A 15,257-nucleotide genomic window follows, 5' to 3' on the forward strand; every position below is an offset into this window, starting at 1 on the left:
ACGATCTGTTCCAGGAAACTCTTGGGTGTGGTGTAGTTATATCTCCTCTCATTGGTCAGATAAGCTTTGCTGGTTTCATTTACAGACACGCTCAAGTAGCGCGTTGTAGAGCGTAATGCACAAACAAGATAGCAGTATGCAAAAGACTGCAGTAAGCACAACTAAAATGGTAAACAAGTTCATTCAGAATAAAGAGACTTTTCATAACAGTAATTAATAATACACAAACGAGCTTGCAGTACATGCCGGGTCTAAAATAAAATAAGAACCCTTACCTTGTTCAAGGTATTCAAAGCTGCCTGTGCAGCAAGAAGAGCAGGTTCAGCTTTGGCCAAATCCCTCTCACAATCCTGCTGCTTCTTGGACACCTCTTCATTAATCTTGGTAACCTTCTTTTCTTCTCCATCTGCAAACTCTTTCTCCTTGCTGACTTTCTCCGTTTCCACACCAACCTTTTGGATAAGCTTGTCGGCATCTTCATTTTTAATTTTCAACTCCTCTTCTTGAGAAGCAAGTTTGGCTTTCAAGTCATCCACCTACAACCATGAGACAGAGGTTCAATAAAAAAAGAGGAAAAGCACCAAAAAGGAGGAAAATTAATTAATCTCCTATACTTCTGTACTGGGAAGGAAAATTTAAAAGGAGGAATTCCTCTAATCAGAAGAAAAATCTCTTCCCTGCTACAAGAGAGAGATATCCAATGAAGAAATTGCTTTACTGAACAAGTGAACATAACATAACACGCCATAATAATAATATTTCATTAAAAACTTATTCAAAAGAGAAGAAAACATAACCATTTTACTTTTACTAAGGCCAGAGGCACTTGACATTCAAAATCTGGGACTGAATTCTTGAACAAACCAATACACAAGTACACTTGAATGAACTAATACAGTTTGTATCAGGTCACTTGAGAATCCGCTTGAGAACACACAATTGTTTGTCATTTCTAAAGCTGACTTTATATCTATCCCTTTTTCAGAAAAATGAATCCCACACGTGCACAGTGAGCACGTGTGTGATTCCCTTTGCTATAAACATTGAGTACAAATTCAGCTTTATACAATGACTGATTAACAGTGACATGTACCATTACCTCGGCAAATATTGCACAAAGTGACTCAGATGCTCCATAGCCACCGTAGTTAAGAGAACCCTTCCCGCAAAAAGACACAAACAGCAAACAACTATTAAACTCACCTGTTGGGCAGTACTCTGCAGCTTGGTCAGACCATTCTCTAGACGTTGCATCTTGGCAGTCAACTCTGAACTCTTGACCTTCAGCAGATTTTGATAGAGAACGATCTGTTCCAGGAAACTCTTGGGTGTGGTGTAGTTATATCTCCTCTCATTGGTCAGATAAACTTTGCTGGTTTCATTTACACTGGTGTGCACATAAGACAGGAACTCGGCGACGGAACCTTTTAAGTCATTCTGTGTTAAACATTTCACAAAACAAGCAAAATTTTTAAGAGCACAAACAACTTACATCTTAAAATCAGTTCTCTATGGAAATGAATGTTTACAAAATGTAGCCTTTTTTAAATATTGCTTCTTTCCATTTATCTTCTTTAATAACCAGAAATGGTTTCAATATGGCTGCACCATTTCTCATGGCCATTTATTACTACCACATTCATCTAGGGCACCCTCAATTTAAGGGTTACTGGTATTATTACATAAGCCATAACTATCTACAATCTATGTACAATGACATATAAACCTAAATTTGTAGATTTTACACTTACTAGACACAACATAAATTCAGATAAATCTCCAAGATAAATCGATAAATAGCGAGTCTGTTACCTTCCTAGCATTTAAGAATGCCGGTATCCATTTATACACCTGGGTGGAGAGGAGTAATTGAGATAAAGTACCTTACTCAAGAGCACAACACAATGGCATCGCTGGGGCTCGAACCCTCAACCTACCGATTATGAGTTGGAGCCTGTTCCGCTCGGCCACCGTGCACTCAATTCTCTGGTAACATTTATCCTAAAAATAACCAGTGGCTGGATGGACCACTATTTATATAGGTGGTCTAGCTTAGTCTGCCCCTACAGCTTTATTGTACTTACAGGAAGCAGTTCATTTGAATCCAAGAACCGTTTGCTGACAGAAATTAGGGCTTCTAGTGGCCACTCGTGGAACCAATCAATACTGGTACAGTTGACCACAGCTGGGAATTTACGACTACGAACACGCAGGGTCACACCAACAGGCGAGAAACACAAAACAACCTGTGGAAAAGCAACATTTTTTGTTTATATTATACTTAGTTAATGAATGATTTTGCTTAAGTTTTTAGAAGTTTGTTCAAACATACACACTAATGGTTGAGAGCTGGGCATAAATAATGTCAATGCCTGCCAGCTTTAGCATATAATAAAGGAGAAAAATATCATTTTGGGGAATGCTACAGAGTTTTTGTTGTTATTTAATTAATACATCACCAAAAGTTAGCAAATGTATGAAGAGGGTTTATTAATAGAATTGAGGGTACGATCGTTGTTCGTGCGCTCGGCTCTACCTCAGGCATAAATAATCAATTGTGCCCTTCATTATATTAATGAACCCCTAATTAATGAGATGATTATACTTTGTTTTAGGTTTTTTAGTAGCAGTGTGCATTTATAACTTCAATGTGGATATTTTGGTTTGAACCAAATCTTTGTTTAAATCATAAAATCAATGCTGTGTACAAAGTTATCACCATCATTTTAGGAGTGCGAAGCTGTTTTTGTCATATTTGTCACCCACGCTCAGTGAATTGCACTTCACAGGTTATATGGGGACAGTTTAAAGCAATGAGATATTCCAGTTGAAATCTATACACCCACTATATACCGTAAAACCCCGTCTACAAGCATATAGTGTGCTTCTGATGAAAGCTACATTAATCCAGTCGACGCCATTATGGAGTTTGAGCAAATAAATTACGGATCCAAGCATATACAAACAAGTATTATTTTAAGACCGATCTATTGTATTGGTATATTAACGCTTGCTTCGAATTAATTAAGCTTTTATAAAAAACACTATATATGCTTGTAGATGGGGTTTTACGGTATACACACCCCCTATGGAAGACATGACCTTAATCTCCCACACATGGGGTGTAGATTTCAAATGGAGTCACCCATTCTGGTAATCCCATTTGAAATTCACACTCCCTGTGGGGAAGATTAAGAGCATGTCTTCCACAGGGGTGTATGGATTTCAACTGGAATACCCCAATCTGGTATTCATCTGCATGCAACAATAAACTACCGTACCCACCTTCAACTGTCGTCTCAACCGGTCAATAAAGAATTTCCAGCAATTCTCCCTGGTGTCTTCCAATCCCTGACCTTTGACCTCATTTCTGACCCCTGAAATAATATTTTCCACCTCATCATCTGCAAACAGATCAGGAATTTCTCCAGATGCTAGCAGATCGTTGATGAGCACCAGGAATTTCTCGTCGGACACCTGTGCGTCAGTCATCAGGAACATGGTACCAACGTTTTTCAGACCAGCCTTCAAGCATGTGCTGGCAAGATCAAGCTGTAAAGAAAACAAGGGAAAGAAGTAGTCACAATACAAATTTATAATTTTTCTAGCAAAACACTAAACCCTCTTCTGGCTATAAGTTGTACATAACAAAGCCAGCGATAAAGACCTTTTTCCCAGAGAAACCACTGATCAATCTATACTGGGTCTGGCATTCAAGACTGTTGAACTCAAATACAAAATTCCATGCTGGTACCATCAACTTCAATTCTATACTCACCTTCAGATCTGGTATACCATATCCCTTCCTGAGTGTGACTTGGAAGACTTCTAAACTGCTGATATAGGCAGCTAATCTGGATAAACTCTGTTTACCGCTACCACCAACACCTACCAGTAGGGCATTACCGCGAGGCGATTCTAGAATACGATTGATGCGACAACTGGAATAAACAACAGCAAATTATTTTCTCATAAGCATATTGTTTTATACACTTCATTTCATGTAAAAAACACAAAATGGTAAATAATTTATTTTGTTTTGGAGATATTTTTGACCCTTTCAAAAATTAGCTGATAAACAAGGTGTGAGTTGTGTGAATGCAAAGGAACAAATTGTTGTTGGACAAGAAAAACCTGTGTCATTGGCCCCTGAACATGTTTAAAGCAAAACCTCCTCTATGTAACCTGATGGCAGTTTTGTTTTAAGCATGTTCAGGGGCCAAAAGTACATAGGAGGCTTTTCCTGCCCAACGACAAAATTATACTTTTACCCTAGTAAGTATATCAATGTTAGGAGGTGAAAAAATTATTCAAATATATCTTGATTTCCCCCGTTTCATTTGCAACTATAGATATTTTTTTTCAAACAGAAAATACAGAATATGATGTGGGATACTGCAAACTCTGAAATGCACAATAATGCCATATTCTGGTTTAGAAGTAGTAATAGAAATCGGGTCACATGGTTTGGTAACACATGATACCACCAAATGGATTTCCAATATATATATCGTCTGCTTTGTCAAAGCCAAACCACCCAGATCACTTAAGAAGGACCTAAGCTATCCTCTCCAGTTATACCATTTGGAATGCCCACCATGAACCCACATGGGGGTCATCTGGTCAACCACATCTCACACTTCAACATGTTTGCTGTTCATTTGTCTCTTGCATTCTTGTTTATAGCCTTGTTAGGCATTTGTATTCATTGTGTTAGGAATTTATTGTCTTGCATGCAGCCCTGCATCGTACCCGGGTCAGTTTTGCTAACCCTAGTACATGACCTGGGCATAGGTGTATAGTCTTGGGCTGCTTGTGTGTTTGTATGTACTTTGCTTGCTTTGTCAATAACGATTGATTGAACAACTTGACATTACAGATTGAATGAATCATAACGGGGCAACACATACCACTCAAACCATAATCTTTAGCCTACCCCTAATCTCTTAGTCCTAACCCTAACCATGACCCTAATCCTAACCCTCATAAAACCTAACCCTAACCTCTTGCGATGGCAGCAATTATTCTCAAGTCTTGTCAATGCCATCATAACACCCATCAACTTACACATGTTCCATAGCAGCTTCAAACAGTACCAGATTCATGACAGCGTTGATTTCATTGTAGCTATCCAAAGCCTCTGTGAGCAGTTTGTTAAGCTCGCCCCAGCCTTCTGCGCAGGGCATGTATTTGGGATCACCGATACCAGTGGCAAAGTGACAGAAGATGTTAGGCTTTGCAGTCAGGGCAGCGTCATCCAGGTCCTGTAGTGTAAAACACACACAATTTGAAAGTGAAGTACTTGTTAGCCGACTATTTCTAGTACGGTAAGGCCATGTAAAAAAAATAACATGTATCGTCCGGACTTTTTCAGACACCTACTCACACAGACAGTTTCATCTCCCTGGTTGGGAGACTTCTTCAGTAATGCGATGATCCGCCGGTTGCGCACTATGGATCATTAAGAGGGGACACGAGACGCTAAATCGCGATGAAGGTGTATATTCTCTAAATCACATATATGATCCGCTGCTAAGAACTGTGCACCTTAGGGATGAGAAGTCTCGCGGGAAAACTGGCAGATCATCACATTACTGAAGAAGTCTCCCGATCACATAATTGACTGCTTGAATGACAAAGACCTTGCAGCCAGTTCTGATCAGGGGGTCAAAGGAAAACATTGAGTGTACATTAGGAATGTTCATTATTATTATTATTATTGAATGATTCACCCAGGTTCCAGGTTAAATAAGAAATTAAAAAATAATTAAATACTTACTTCAAATGACTTTTTAGCAAAGTCTATGACCATCTTGTTGAATGTCTCAGTGTCTTTCTCCTCAATCAGTTTGTCTCCGTAGACACGCTCCGATTCATGCATCCATAGACGTGCTAAATCTACTGGAGTCTTGATACATTCAGCTGTGGAGAACAGCAAGCCCTATGTACAGAACATTCATAATAAAAGACAAATACTTGGTTAGTCAAAAACAATAATTAACCCCCTGAGCACTACCTGTTGATCTAACATTGCCTCTGATCAGTCAATTACATGGTATCTTCACTTTAATCACCAATCAGATTGGAGCTTTGCAAATAATTCACCCCAAATTTTTGTGTGGTGAAATTATTCTAACAATGTTGCTGACTGGTCCAATTGATTATGAAAACTTCTTTTTGGCCACTCGGCAGGTAGTTCTCATGGGGTTATAACGCATGTAATAAATCAGAAATTGCTTATTTGATAAACATTAGTTTAATTTCAATTAGAATAAAACTGCTTGTGGAGGCATTTAATTTGTGTCAGCTTACAGTTAACCTGCACTATAACCAACATATCTTAATTCTCGATCATGAGAGCCAACTTTGGTATGCACAGACATTTGCATCAAGCATACTATGCAAAGACTACATGGTTACGGGACAAGCACAGGTTTTGAGAATTGAGCAATCAAAGTCTTTGAATACGGTCATTGCTAGGCAAGGTCGAGGTAACGAGGTTAGGTCATGTACAGGTAGCGCAATCATGTTATTCCAAAAAAAGTATGCCGATGCAAAATTACACAGAAGGAGCATCCTCTCATGACTGAGAATTAGATATTTTCCCTATAACATAACAACCCAAAAACACTACCGTTGTCACACTATCAAATTGACCTATATGAGTGAACTTATAATACCACATTCAGCAAAAATTGTGGTTTAGAGACAAAAATCATTCAAGACTTCAAGTATGTAATCATATTTAGCAGCCACTACCAGCCTAGTGTTTTTAGATGATGTTTTTTGCTCGCTCTATTAGACTAGGCAATATTTTCAATAAGTCAGGTTTCATAACTAAAAGTTGATAACCTAGGTATAATCCAGACCTGAATCCAAAAAAGGCGGTGAGCAATCGTTATTTTGAGTCTACGTCCCTCAAAATGACCCCATAGGGTTATACGGGGTCAAAAATTAAACATGCTCCGATTTCACTCATTCGCATATCAAATTAACCAATATATACCAGCTGAATTCAAGTCGACTTGATCTTTGGTTATTTTTGCCACCACTGAGTAGTTGCAAGCTTTTTGCGCAATCAGTGTGTAGAAGTATTTGCCGCTTGATGGCTTCATCTGCTAGTATGATACAGTCATTACATAACGTATTAGTCATATTCAATTTTTTTTCATGATCATTATCATATCTTACTTGGAAGATATTGGAGAGGTCCCTGAGATTGAAGACATAGTGAAATTTGACAGCTGTCGGTAAGAATGTCTGGGTGACTTTCTTGTGCAGGTCTAAGGCTGCTCCAACTAGGTTATTGGCAAGCTTCTGAATGGCAGTGGGGCATGAAATCAACTCCAAATGCTGTGAGATGATACTGTGGTAGATGGTACGCAAGGCATCCGCTCCTGGGAAACTGAGGGCGAACACGCAGAAGTGACGCTGTGGAAATAGAGATAAAAATAGCATATCATATATAATGTGAGGTTACATTTGAGTTGGATCTGGGTTAAAAGTCAAATGAAAGGGCTTCAAAAGTTCTTAATTTTCCTGAGCTACGTTGTAAGTAAAGATGGTATATCACAGACAAGAGCCTTAACTGCTTGACAATGTCTAGTGATCTTTTTTACTTATGGGCTCTGCGGTCAACTGGTTATGAGTCACATGTTAAACCCCAGACAATTTTTACATGTATGTTTTACGCGAAGCACCAGAACTATTCTCCCAGAGCTTCATACAGTTGACCCTCGCCTAAGGTGCTCTATCAAATCGCACAACCTTGGTAGTAAAAATACTACAGTTCAACTTGAACTCCCACAGAAGCTCATTTCTCTCATACTCTGCAGGCTTTGGAATGTCCTGCCATCACATCATAGCTTCAAATCAGGATCAGCAGAGCTTCAAGCTAACCTGTCAATGTTACCTAATTACTTGTTAATGCCTAGATTAGCCTTACAAAAAATACACTCTGGACCAACACCGTTTGCTTACCTGTAATCTAGACATAATGGTGAAGCTACCAGCTGTAGGATTCATACAGGACACATATTGACACTTGTGGATCTCCTTCAGGGATAGTTTAGTACGGTCATACCAATGGCTGTAATCCATGTGCTGTCTGATCAGTGTGTGGGGCTGTACTGTGCCGTATGTGTCAACTTCAGGCATGTTCATATCATCTACAAAGTAGATGAGCTTCTTGGTGCCTGGTGGGCCAAAGTTACGACCAGCTTTCTTCTCTAGTGGTTTTTCTAGCACTCCTACAAAGTAAAATGTGGGAAGTTATTAATTATTAGACCAATATAATGCTGAAAGTAATTATTGCAATATTGGGACATATTTTTAAAATAATTTTTGGTAACATTGGGACATTTTCTTCAGTTACTCTTTGGTAATATTGGGATTTTTGTCACAGTAAGCTTTTGTAAAATTGGTTTGATATTCTATTGATCTTATTTGTAACCACTGACCCTTTGCAAAAATCCACCATCTTAATCCCAAAACAAAGTTATCCCTGCAAACTGTATGAGCAAAAAGTGCATTTTTGTTTTTCATGCTTTTCCAGTAATATGCCAGAATGCTTTTGCATAGTGTAAGCAATAATTGCGCATACGTATGACAGGTGTACGCACACACAAAACGCACTTTGGGGATAGAACCTTGTTTTGAGATGACCGTAAAGGGTCAAAAGCGTACAGGAAAAAGAGAAATTTGAAGATCAGGGACGTTCTACTCACCTTGCAACATTTCAGATGTGGTGTAATAGTTGAAGGGTACATTGGTCACCATGTAGTCATCCGATAACTCAGCTAGTTTGTTGCCTACCAGTACGCTTTTGCCAAGACCAGCATTACCGACCAACATGACAGGACGCCCTCTTTCCATCAATAAATCCATGAAAAATCGCACACGAGTTGTTTCAGCAGTGTGGACAAGCACAGCCTGTATGCAGAGATTCAGAGAAGTTACACTTTAAAGGTGCTTGACCAGATTGACAGAGTCATTGCAGTACAACCACGAAAGAAGGGGGTCGCATGCACCCCTGTGGTCGCATGCACCCCTGTGATAAGTCTTGCTCCGCCCTCTTGCCCTCTATGTGGAATGCTAGCCACCCTGATATTTAAGATTTTTAGGCCCTTTTTATACTTTTTAGTCCATTTTTGACATGTTTTGTCAAATTTTGCCTCCCCTTAAAAGTTGCCTTGTCCCCTTGCCCTCCCTCTGAAAAAGTCCCTGGCTATGCTACTGCCTCATTGCCATGCTTTACCTCATCAAAATGCACATCAGGGGAAAGCTCAATCAAAATGAGCAAAGTACACAAAAATTAAACGTACAAAAATTTTCATTTTCCAGCTATATATTTCTTACATGTTGGCTTACTGATCTGTAAGCTACATATTTTTTACATAACCAAATATGTTGGCTCACTGACCTGCAATGGCATATCTGGATCCAGTTCAAATACAGGTACTTTTTCTGTCCATGGCAAGAATTTCTTTGACTCTGTATCGATGAAGTAGTCAAAGATAGTGCCTTGACTTGGAAACTTGACTGTCTTGAACTCTGTCACCCACCATTTGCTGAACTCAACACGATAGTCCACCAGCTATAACAGAACAGAACAAAGAGATTAGTAAATTATCGTTGTGTCATTGGCCCCTGAACATGTTTAAAGCAAAACCTCCTATGTAACCTGTTGGCAGTTTTGTTTTAAACATGTCCAGGGGCCAAAAGCATGTCCACCAGCTATAACATAACAGAACAAGTAGAATAGTAAATTAATTTGTCATTGTGCAGGAAAAACCTCCTATGTGTCATTGGCCCCTGAACATGATTAAAACAAAACCTCCTACGTAACCTGTTGGTAGTTTTGTTTTAAACATGTTCAGGGACTACAAGGACATAGGAGGTTTTTAAAATGAGTCCATGCCAAAATGGCAGTTCTCAGGCTTTCATGGTTCTTTTAAAAAGATAAAAAGATAAAATGAATAAAATAAAAATCCAATAAAAATTAAAATAATTGCAAAATGACCTCATGTGACCCCTAGATGACTTTTGTGGTTCTTACGAAAAATAACATATTTGCAGAATGACCTCAAGTGACCCATTATGATAGATTACCTTTGTGACTTCACACCTGTAGACATGATTACAATAATGGGGTCAAGCAGCTATTACACCAATTCATTAAAGTTCTTGCAGAATCAAATTCAAAGGATGTTACCTGATCTTGAAACATAGCACCTCCAAAAGCCCAGACACAGGCAAACACAAAGTAGAGCTCATAAAGCTCCTTGGAGCAGTCTGGTGGAGTATTCTCTGGAGTTAGAAGACATTCCAGTAGATAGCACAACATCTGAACTTGACTTTGTTCTGAAAAATAAAATTATTCACAAAGTAAATAGTCAATTTAACGAAATTTTACATTAATGCAAGCTGAACATCGACACAATTGGGGCTTGAATCCTGCACAACTGCAAAACATGGGGTTGAAATAAGCGATAGCCCTATAGCCAATGCTATAAAGTTTTCCGCCAAGCTATTAGATTTTAAGCCCATGTAGCCCAATGGGCTAATTTCACATACATGACAATTTTTAAGTAAATGACAATTTAAGTAAATTGTGTGTTTGTTAAGTGGAATAAGACAAATAGAATGTGTTCACAAATTATGTGTTACTCATTTAGACCCCCTAACTGAACACAATGTCTTTTCTCTTGGGCTACATTTGTGGTATCAGAAAATATGGCGAGATAGCCCTGATGGCTATCAGAGAATGGTTCCCTTATTACACCCCTGAAAAAAATATGTTCTTTGATTCTCACCTGTAATTGGAGTGATCTTCTTGAATCTAATTCTGACTGTATCCAATACAGGAGGCAGATACTTGTCAAATAGAATGGTAAGATTGGCTCTTTCAGATTGGACCTCACGAGTGTCTATCCAACTGGTCACAACTCTGTAAAAAACAAGAACAAAGACAGTTCAAACAGCTTTGCTTTAAAATAATCAACTTGATCCTCATCTCACTGTTATTTTCTTATGGTGGGTGTAGTTATACAACACAATCGGATCCACTCAGAGGAAATTGAGTTATACCATTTGTAACTTGCTCAGTACCTAAAGGGTACTGATGCTGAAATATCTAAGTCTGTGTCATACTTGATTGCAAAGTTATCAACTTTTCAATTACGTCCATTTTCATATGCTTTTCTGCAGCATATTTTCACCTATATGACTCAATTTCATTTTACCAAACTTGGTCTGACTAGATCAGATTGCGGATACTCTAAGTGTACATGTATGGCAATGTAATCCTAAAACCTAAGTGTACATGTATGTCCTCCAAGATGGGTTCAAATTAATATATCAGGCACAATTTGAACGGTCTACCATTGCTATACTGTGTTTCACTGTAAGTTCAGTAGTGACGTAGGTACATATTTCACTGGTTGCAGTATCCTAGTAAAGCGTACATGCACATGTACCAGGGTGGTTTGTCGCCAAAAAGTATTGAAATCACTACAAAACTTGAGGTAAACCACAGTATTATTAGTTCTAATGTCAGCTAGTCCCAAGGTACACTTGTGTGAAAAGTTTCCTAACCCTAAAACCTAACCTACCGACTAGTGAACCCTTTTTAATTTTCGGACTAGCAAACCTTTTTTCGGACTAGCAACTAGCAAGCCTTATTTTTGGACTAATGAACCTTATGACTAGCAGCAAGTCCCCATTTAAAGAGGTGATTCAATTGTCTGTAATACATGCAACCTATATAGATACAAGATGGCTGCCATTTCAATTACTGTTCTAGTTGCTTTATTGCATAGGGCATAAAGTTCATGATAATAATTAGTACTTACGGATTCCATCCTAAATCAGTAGGGTTTACATACAAAATACCAGCCCTAGACACGGTGGCAGGAGTGGCAGTCTTCAGATGGCTGATCTCAAACACAAGACGCATAGCTGGTGTGAGAGAGATACGCTCATTACTGGCAAGCGTCAGCACCTGTGAAAAGAATTTGGTTTAAAAAAAATTGGTGGACCCCTGTTAAAACATAGTTTACAGTTTTTAGCTCCTTTATAGATGAGTTGACCTCAATGTTTATCAACAAAGGCAAGGGACTGGTATATCAATATGCTTGAGTGAACCCCATGCAACCACTACACTGTTCAATAGCCTTTTTGTGATGTGGCGGGAGTTTAAAAACACGAGCTCTGAACAAAATATGATGCACGTGCATACTGCCAGGCAAAAAACAATGGAAATTGTGATGATGCGTGCGCATACTGCCAGGCATTGATGTCAGAAGTCAACTCATCTATACTATGGACATTTGATGACAGGGTTCGTGGATGAATAAACATAGGATCTACATAACCATCCCATGTTTCTCTTTCCCTCCCTTCAATCCCTCTCTGCTACATCCCTTAACACCTTACTTTATTATCATCCATGCCAGTGTTGAGTGATTCAATCCACATAGGATCTACATAACCATCCCATGTTCCTTTTTCCCTCCCTTCAATCCCTCTCCCCTACATCCTGTAAGTCCTTACCTTATTGTCATCCATGACAGTGTTGAGTGATTCAATCCACATGGGATCAATATCTCCATCCAAGACAATCCACTTGGGTCCATCGTGAGTGATGTTAGCCATGTCTCTCATGATTACAGAGAACAAACCTAGATGAAAAAAAAGGTAAATTACAGTTTAATGAAGTGGCACTGAACAGTTTTTTTTCACTATTAAAATATATATGCCAAGGTTTTATTTCAAAATCTGTGCACTACTTGCACTATATATTTATGTTCTTTTAAACATAAGTTCAACAATCAGTTTGATACAATTTCCTTTTCTGGAGGATTCCTGTTTCTAGAGATTTTACCCATCATGCACGTGCTATGTGGCATCTTTAAGCGTGTGTGTGTAATATGCCAGCGGTTTGAGCAAACACTAAGTGCCTTGTAGCTGTACCCAATGAAATGTGAACTGATGTCACTGCCACATCAGGGTGGAAACAAGTATAGTAACTCACCATCTTTCCATTCTCTGGTAGCTGGGTTAATGATACCAAACAACTCATCGTTTGTGACCGCCTTTGGGTTGAGATCCACAAAGACAGGTTTGCGTTTCATGTTGGCATAAGTCTTGTTCAATGCTTTCAGAACCTATTTACAGAGGAAAAAAAGAACATTAGTTGGAAAATCTGTTTAAGGGATGGTCTGTAAACCCAACAGTCGGTGCCCTGATAGAACCGACAGATGAGCCTGTTTTATATTGTTTGGAACAATATAACATGGTTAAACCACAGGTTTGAAGATAGGACAGTAACATGTATAATGCCATTTAAAGGAGTATTTCGTGATCCTAGCATCCTCTTTTTATGACATTTTTCAGTAGATATCCACGAAAGAAGCTTATTTCCAAAATTTCAGTTGTTTCCGATTTTTGCGTTTGCGAGTTATGCATGATTATGTGTATTACACTGCTCCATAGACAATGTGTTGTAATTTCGTTCTGGTGCACCAGAACGAAATTCAAATTTGGCAATATTTTTGCTAAACGAATTAATCTGCAAGAAATATTTGGTACATAAACATTATGTAGCCAGAGGTATCCAGTGGTGTAAAAATCTCAACTTTTTTGGGAAAAGTGGGGGATGAGGCTGTGGATCACGAAATGCCCCTTTAAGTGATTGTTTGTAACCCCAACTGCCGGTGCCCTGATATACCCGGCAGTTGAGACTGATTTATATTGTTTGGAAGAATAGAATACAGCTAAACCACAGGTTTGAAGAAAGGATAGTTAACAGGTATACTACTGGTGCAACAATTAAAATGCATACAATATTTCTTCCATTTTCAAAGATTTAGTAAGTTTCATGCACCATAATAACACAGATCTGTGATATTCAAATGCCATGGAGCTTGTGAATACTACTGAATGATGACTATTTTAACTCATAAATTCTGAAATTTACAGAGGTATATAATAAGTATTGAACTCTCTATTATCTGAAATTGTGTACTAACCTGCGACTTGCCAGTGCCGGCATTGCCAATGATAAACACAGAATGCCTCACAGCCAGCAACTCTTCCAACTGGACAACCTTCAACACAAAGTTGTCTTCTGCTTGCAGTTTCAGATCCAGTGTTGACTGCTTCACAACCTTCTCAAAGTCCATATCACGACGACGTGGTACGTCCAGTGCAGGGAACAGATCACCGATAAGACCCATGAAGACCGGCATGTCATCAAAGACAATCTTGGGTGTGTTGAAATCACGCAGGGCACGCATGAGCACCTGGTCTTCTGGACGGTCAGGATCACCGCGCTTTAGTGAACCAGCTACGACAAGTACAGACTTGATGGCACGTAGACCCCAATCATAATGGTCCTGAAATATAATCAATCCATACTTGTTACAAGCTTTACTTTGAAAAAAACTTTTGAAAGCAGAAACTTGCATTCATACATGCGGTTAGCTTTCTCTTATTGTGTTTGCTCAGTTTGAATCACCCAAATACCTTTTAAACAAAATGAAAAACAAAAAACAATACATGCACCACACTAGGATATTGTCCATAATGCGCTATGTTCATCAGAATTATTGAATTTGCTTAAATCGGCTAACCATACCTGTTTTGACAGCAGCTCCTTACACAGGGTGTACAGTGTGATGAATTTCCTAGCCAGAAGTCTTGCATCCAAGAAGCCTTCAGCCACCAACATAATCTCACAAATCAACTCAAAGTCAGGGACAACCATAGCACACGGTCTGCAATACAAATGAAATACTAGTGAAAAGTTGCACACTGTGGCCACAGGAGCCATTTTGTTCCTTGTAAAATATCAAGTATTTAGATTAAAATATTTATGAGAATTAACTTTTGAGTCAGGCTCAAAGAATCTTTGATTGAATCAGATTCCAGTTGATATTGGGCTATTCCATTTAAAATCCACACTACCCCTGTGGAAGACTGAGCTAAAGTCTTCCACAGAGGGGGTATGAGTTTTGAATAGAATACACAGCTTGGTAACTTCCATTTGAAAAACTCACTCCATTTATGGAAGATAGGTAAAGACTTAATACAGAGGGAGTGTAGGTTTCAAAATGATTAAAATTGACCAATTACAATTGAAAAACACACTCCCCCTGTGGAAGATATTTTCAAAATCTTCCACAGGGGTAGTGTGGATTTCAACTGGAATAGCCCATTATAACCCACGGTTGTTTGATGGGCTCATTTATTAGTTT

General features: G+C 38.7%; 1 protein-coding gene across 1 annotated transcript in view; it reads right to left on the minus strand.

Moving 5' to 3' along the window:
* Positions 1–15,257, minus strand: part of LOC140150482 (dynein beta chain, ciliary-like) — an 87,298-nt gene that overhangs the window by 22,325 nt on the left and 49,716 nt on the right. Inside the window, 18 exon segments of the mRNA XM_072172507.1 lie at positions 276–536; positions 1,204–1,437; positions 2,085–2,246; positions 3,286–3,552; positions 3,779–3,941; positions 5,068–5,264; positions 5,780–5,941; positions 7,192–7,431; positions 7,981–8,249; positions 8,727–8,931; positions 9,422–9,595; positions 10,214–10,362; positions 10,815–10,948; positions 11,853–12,001; positions 12,553–12,680; positions 13,034–13,166; positions 14,031–14,396; positions 14,639–14,777. Of these exon segments, the coding sequence (XP_072028608.1) occupies positions 276–536; positions 1,204–1,437; positions 2,085–2,246; positions 3,286–3,552; positions 3,779–3,941; positions 5,068–5,264; positions 5,780–5,941; positions 7,192–7,431; positions 7,981–8,249; positions 8,727–8,931; positions 9,422–9,595; positions 10,214–10,362; positions 10,815–10,948; positions 11,853–12,001; positions 12,553–12,680; positions 13,034–13,166; positions 14,031–14,396; positions 14,639–14,777 (3,532 nt within the window).

Source organism: Amphiura filiformis, chromosome 4 (genome assembly GCF_039555335.1).
Source record: "Amphiura filiformis chromosome 4, Afil_fr2py, whole genome shotgun sequence".
Classification (NCBI taxonomy): domain Eukaryota; kingdom Metazoa; phylum Echinodermata; class Ophiuroidea; order Amphilepidida; family Amphiuridae; genus Amphiura; species Amphiura filiformis.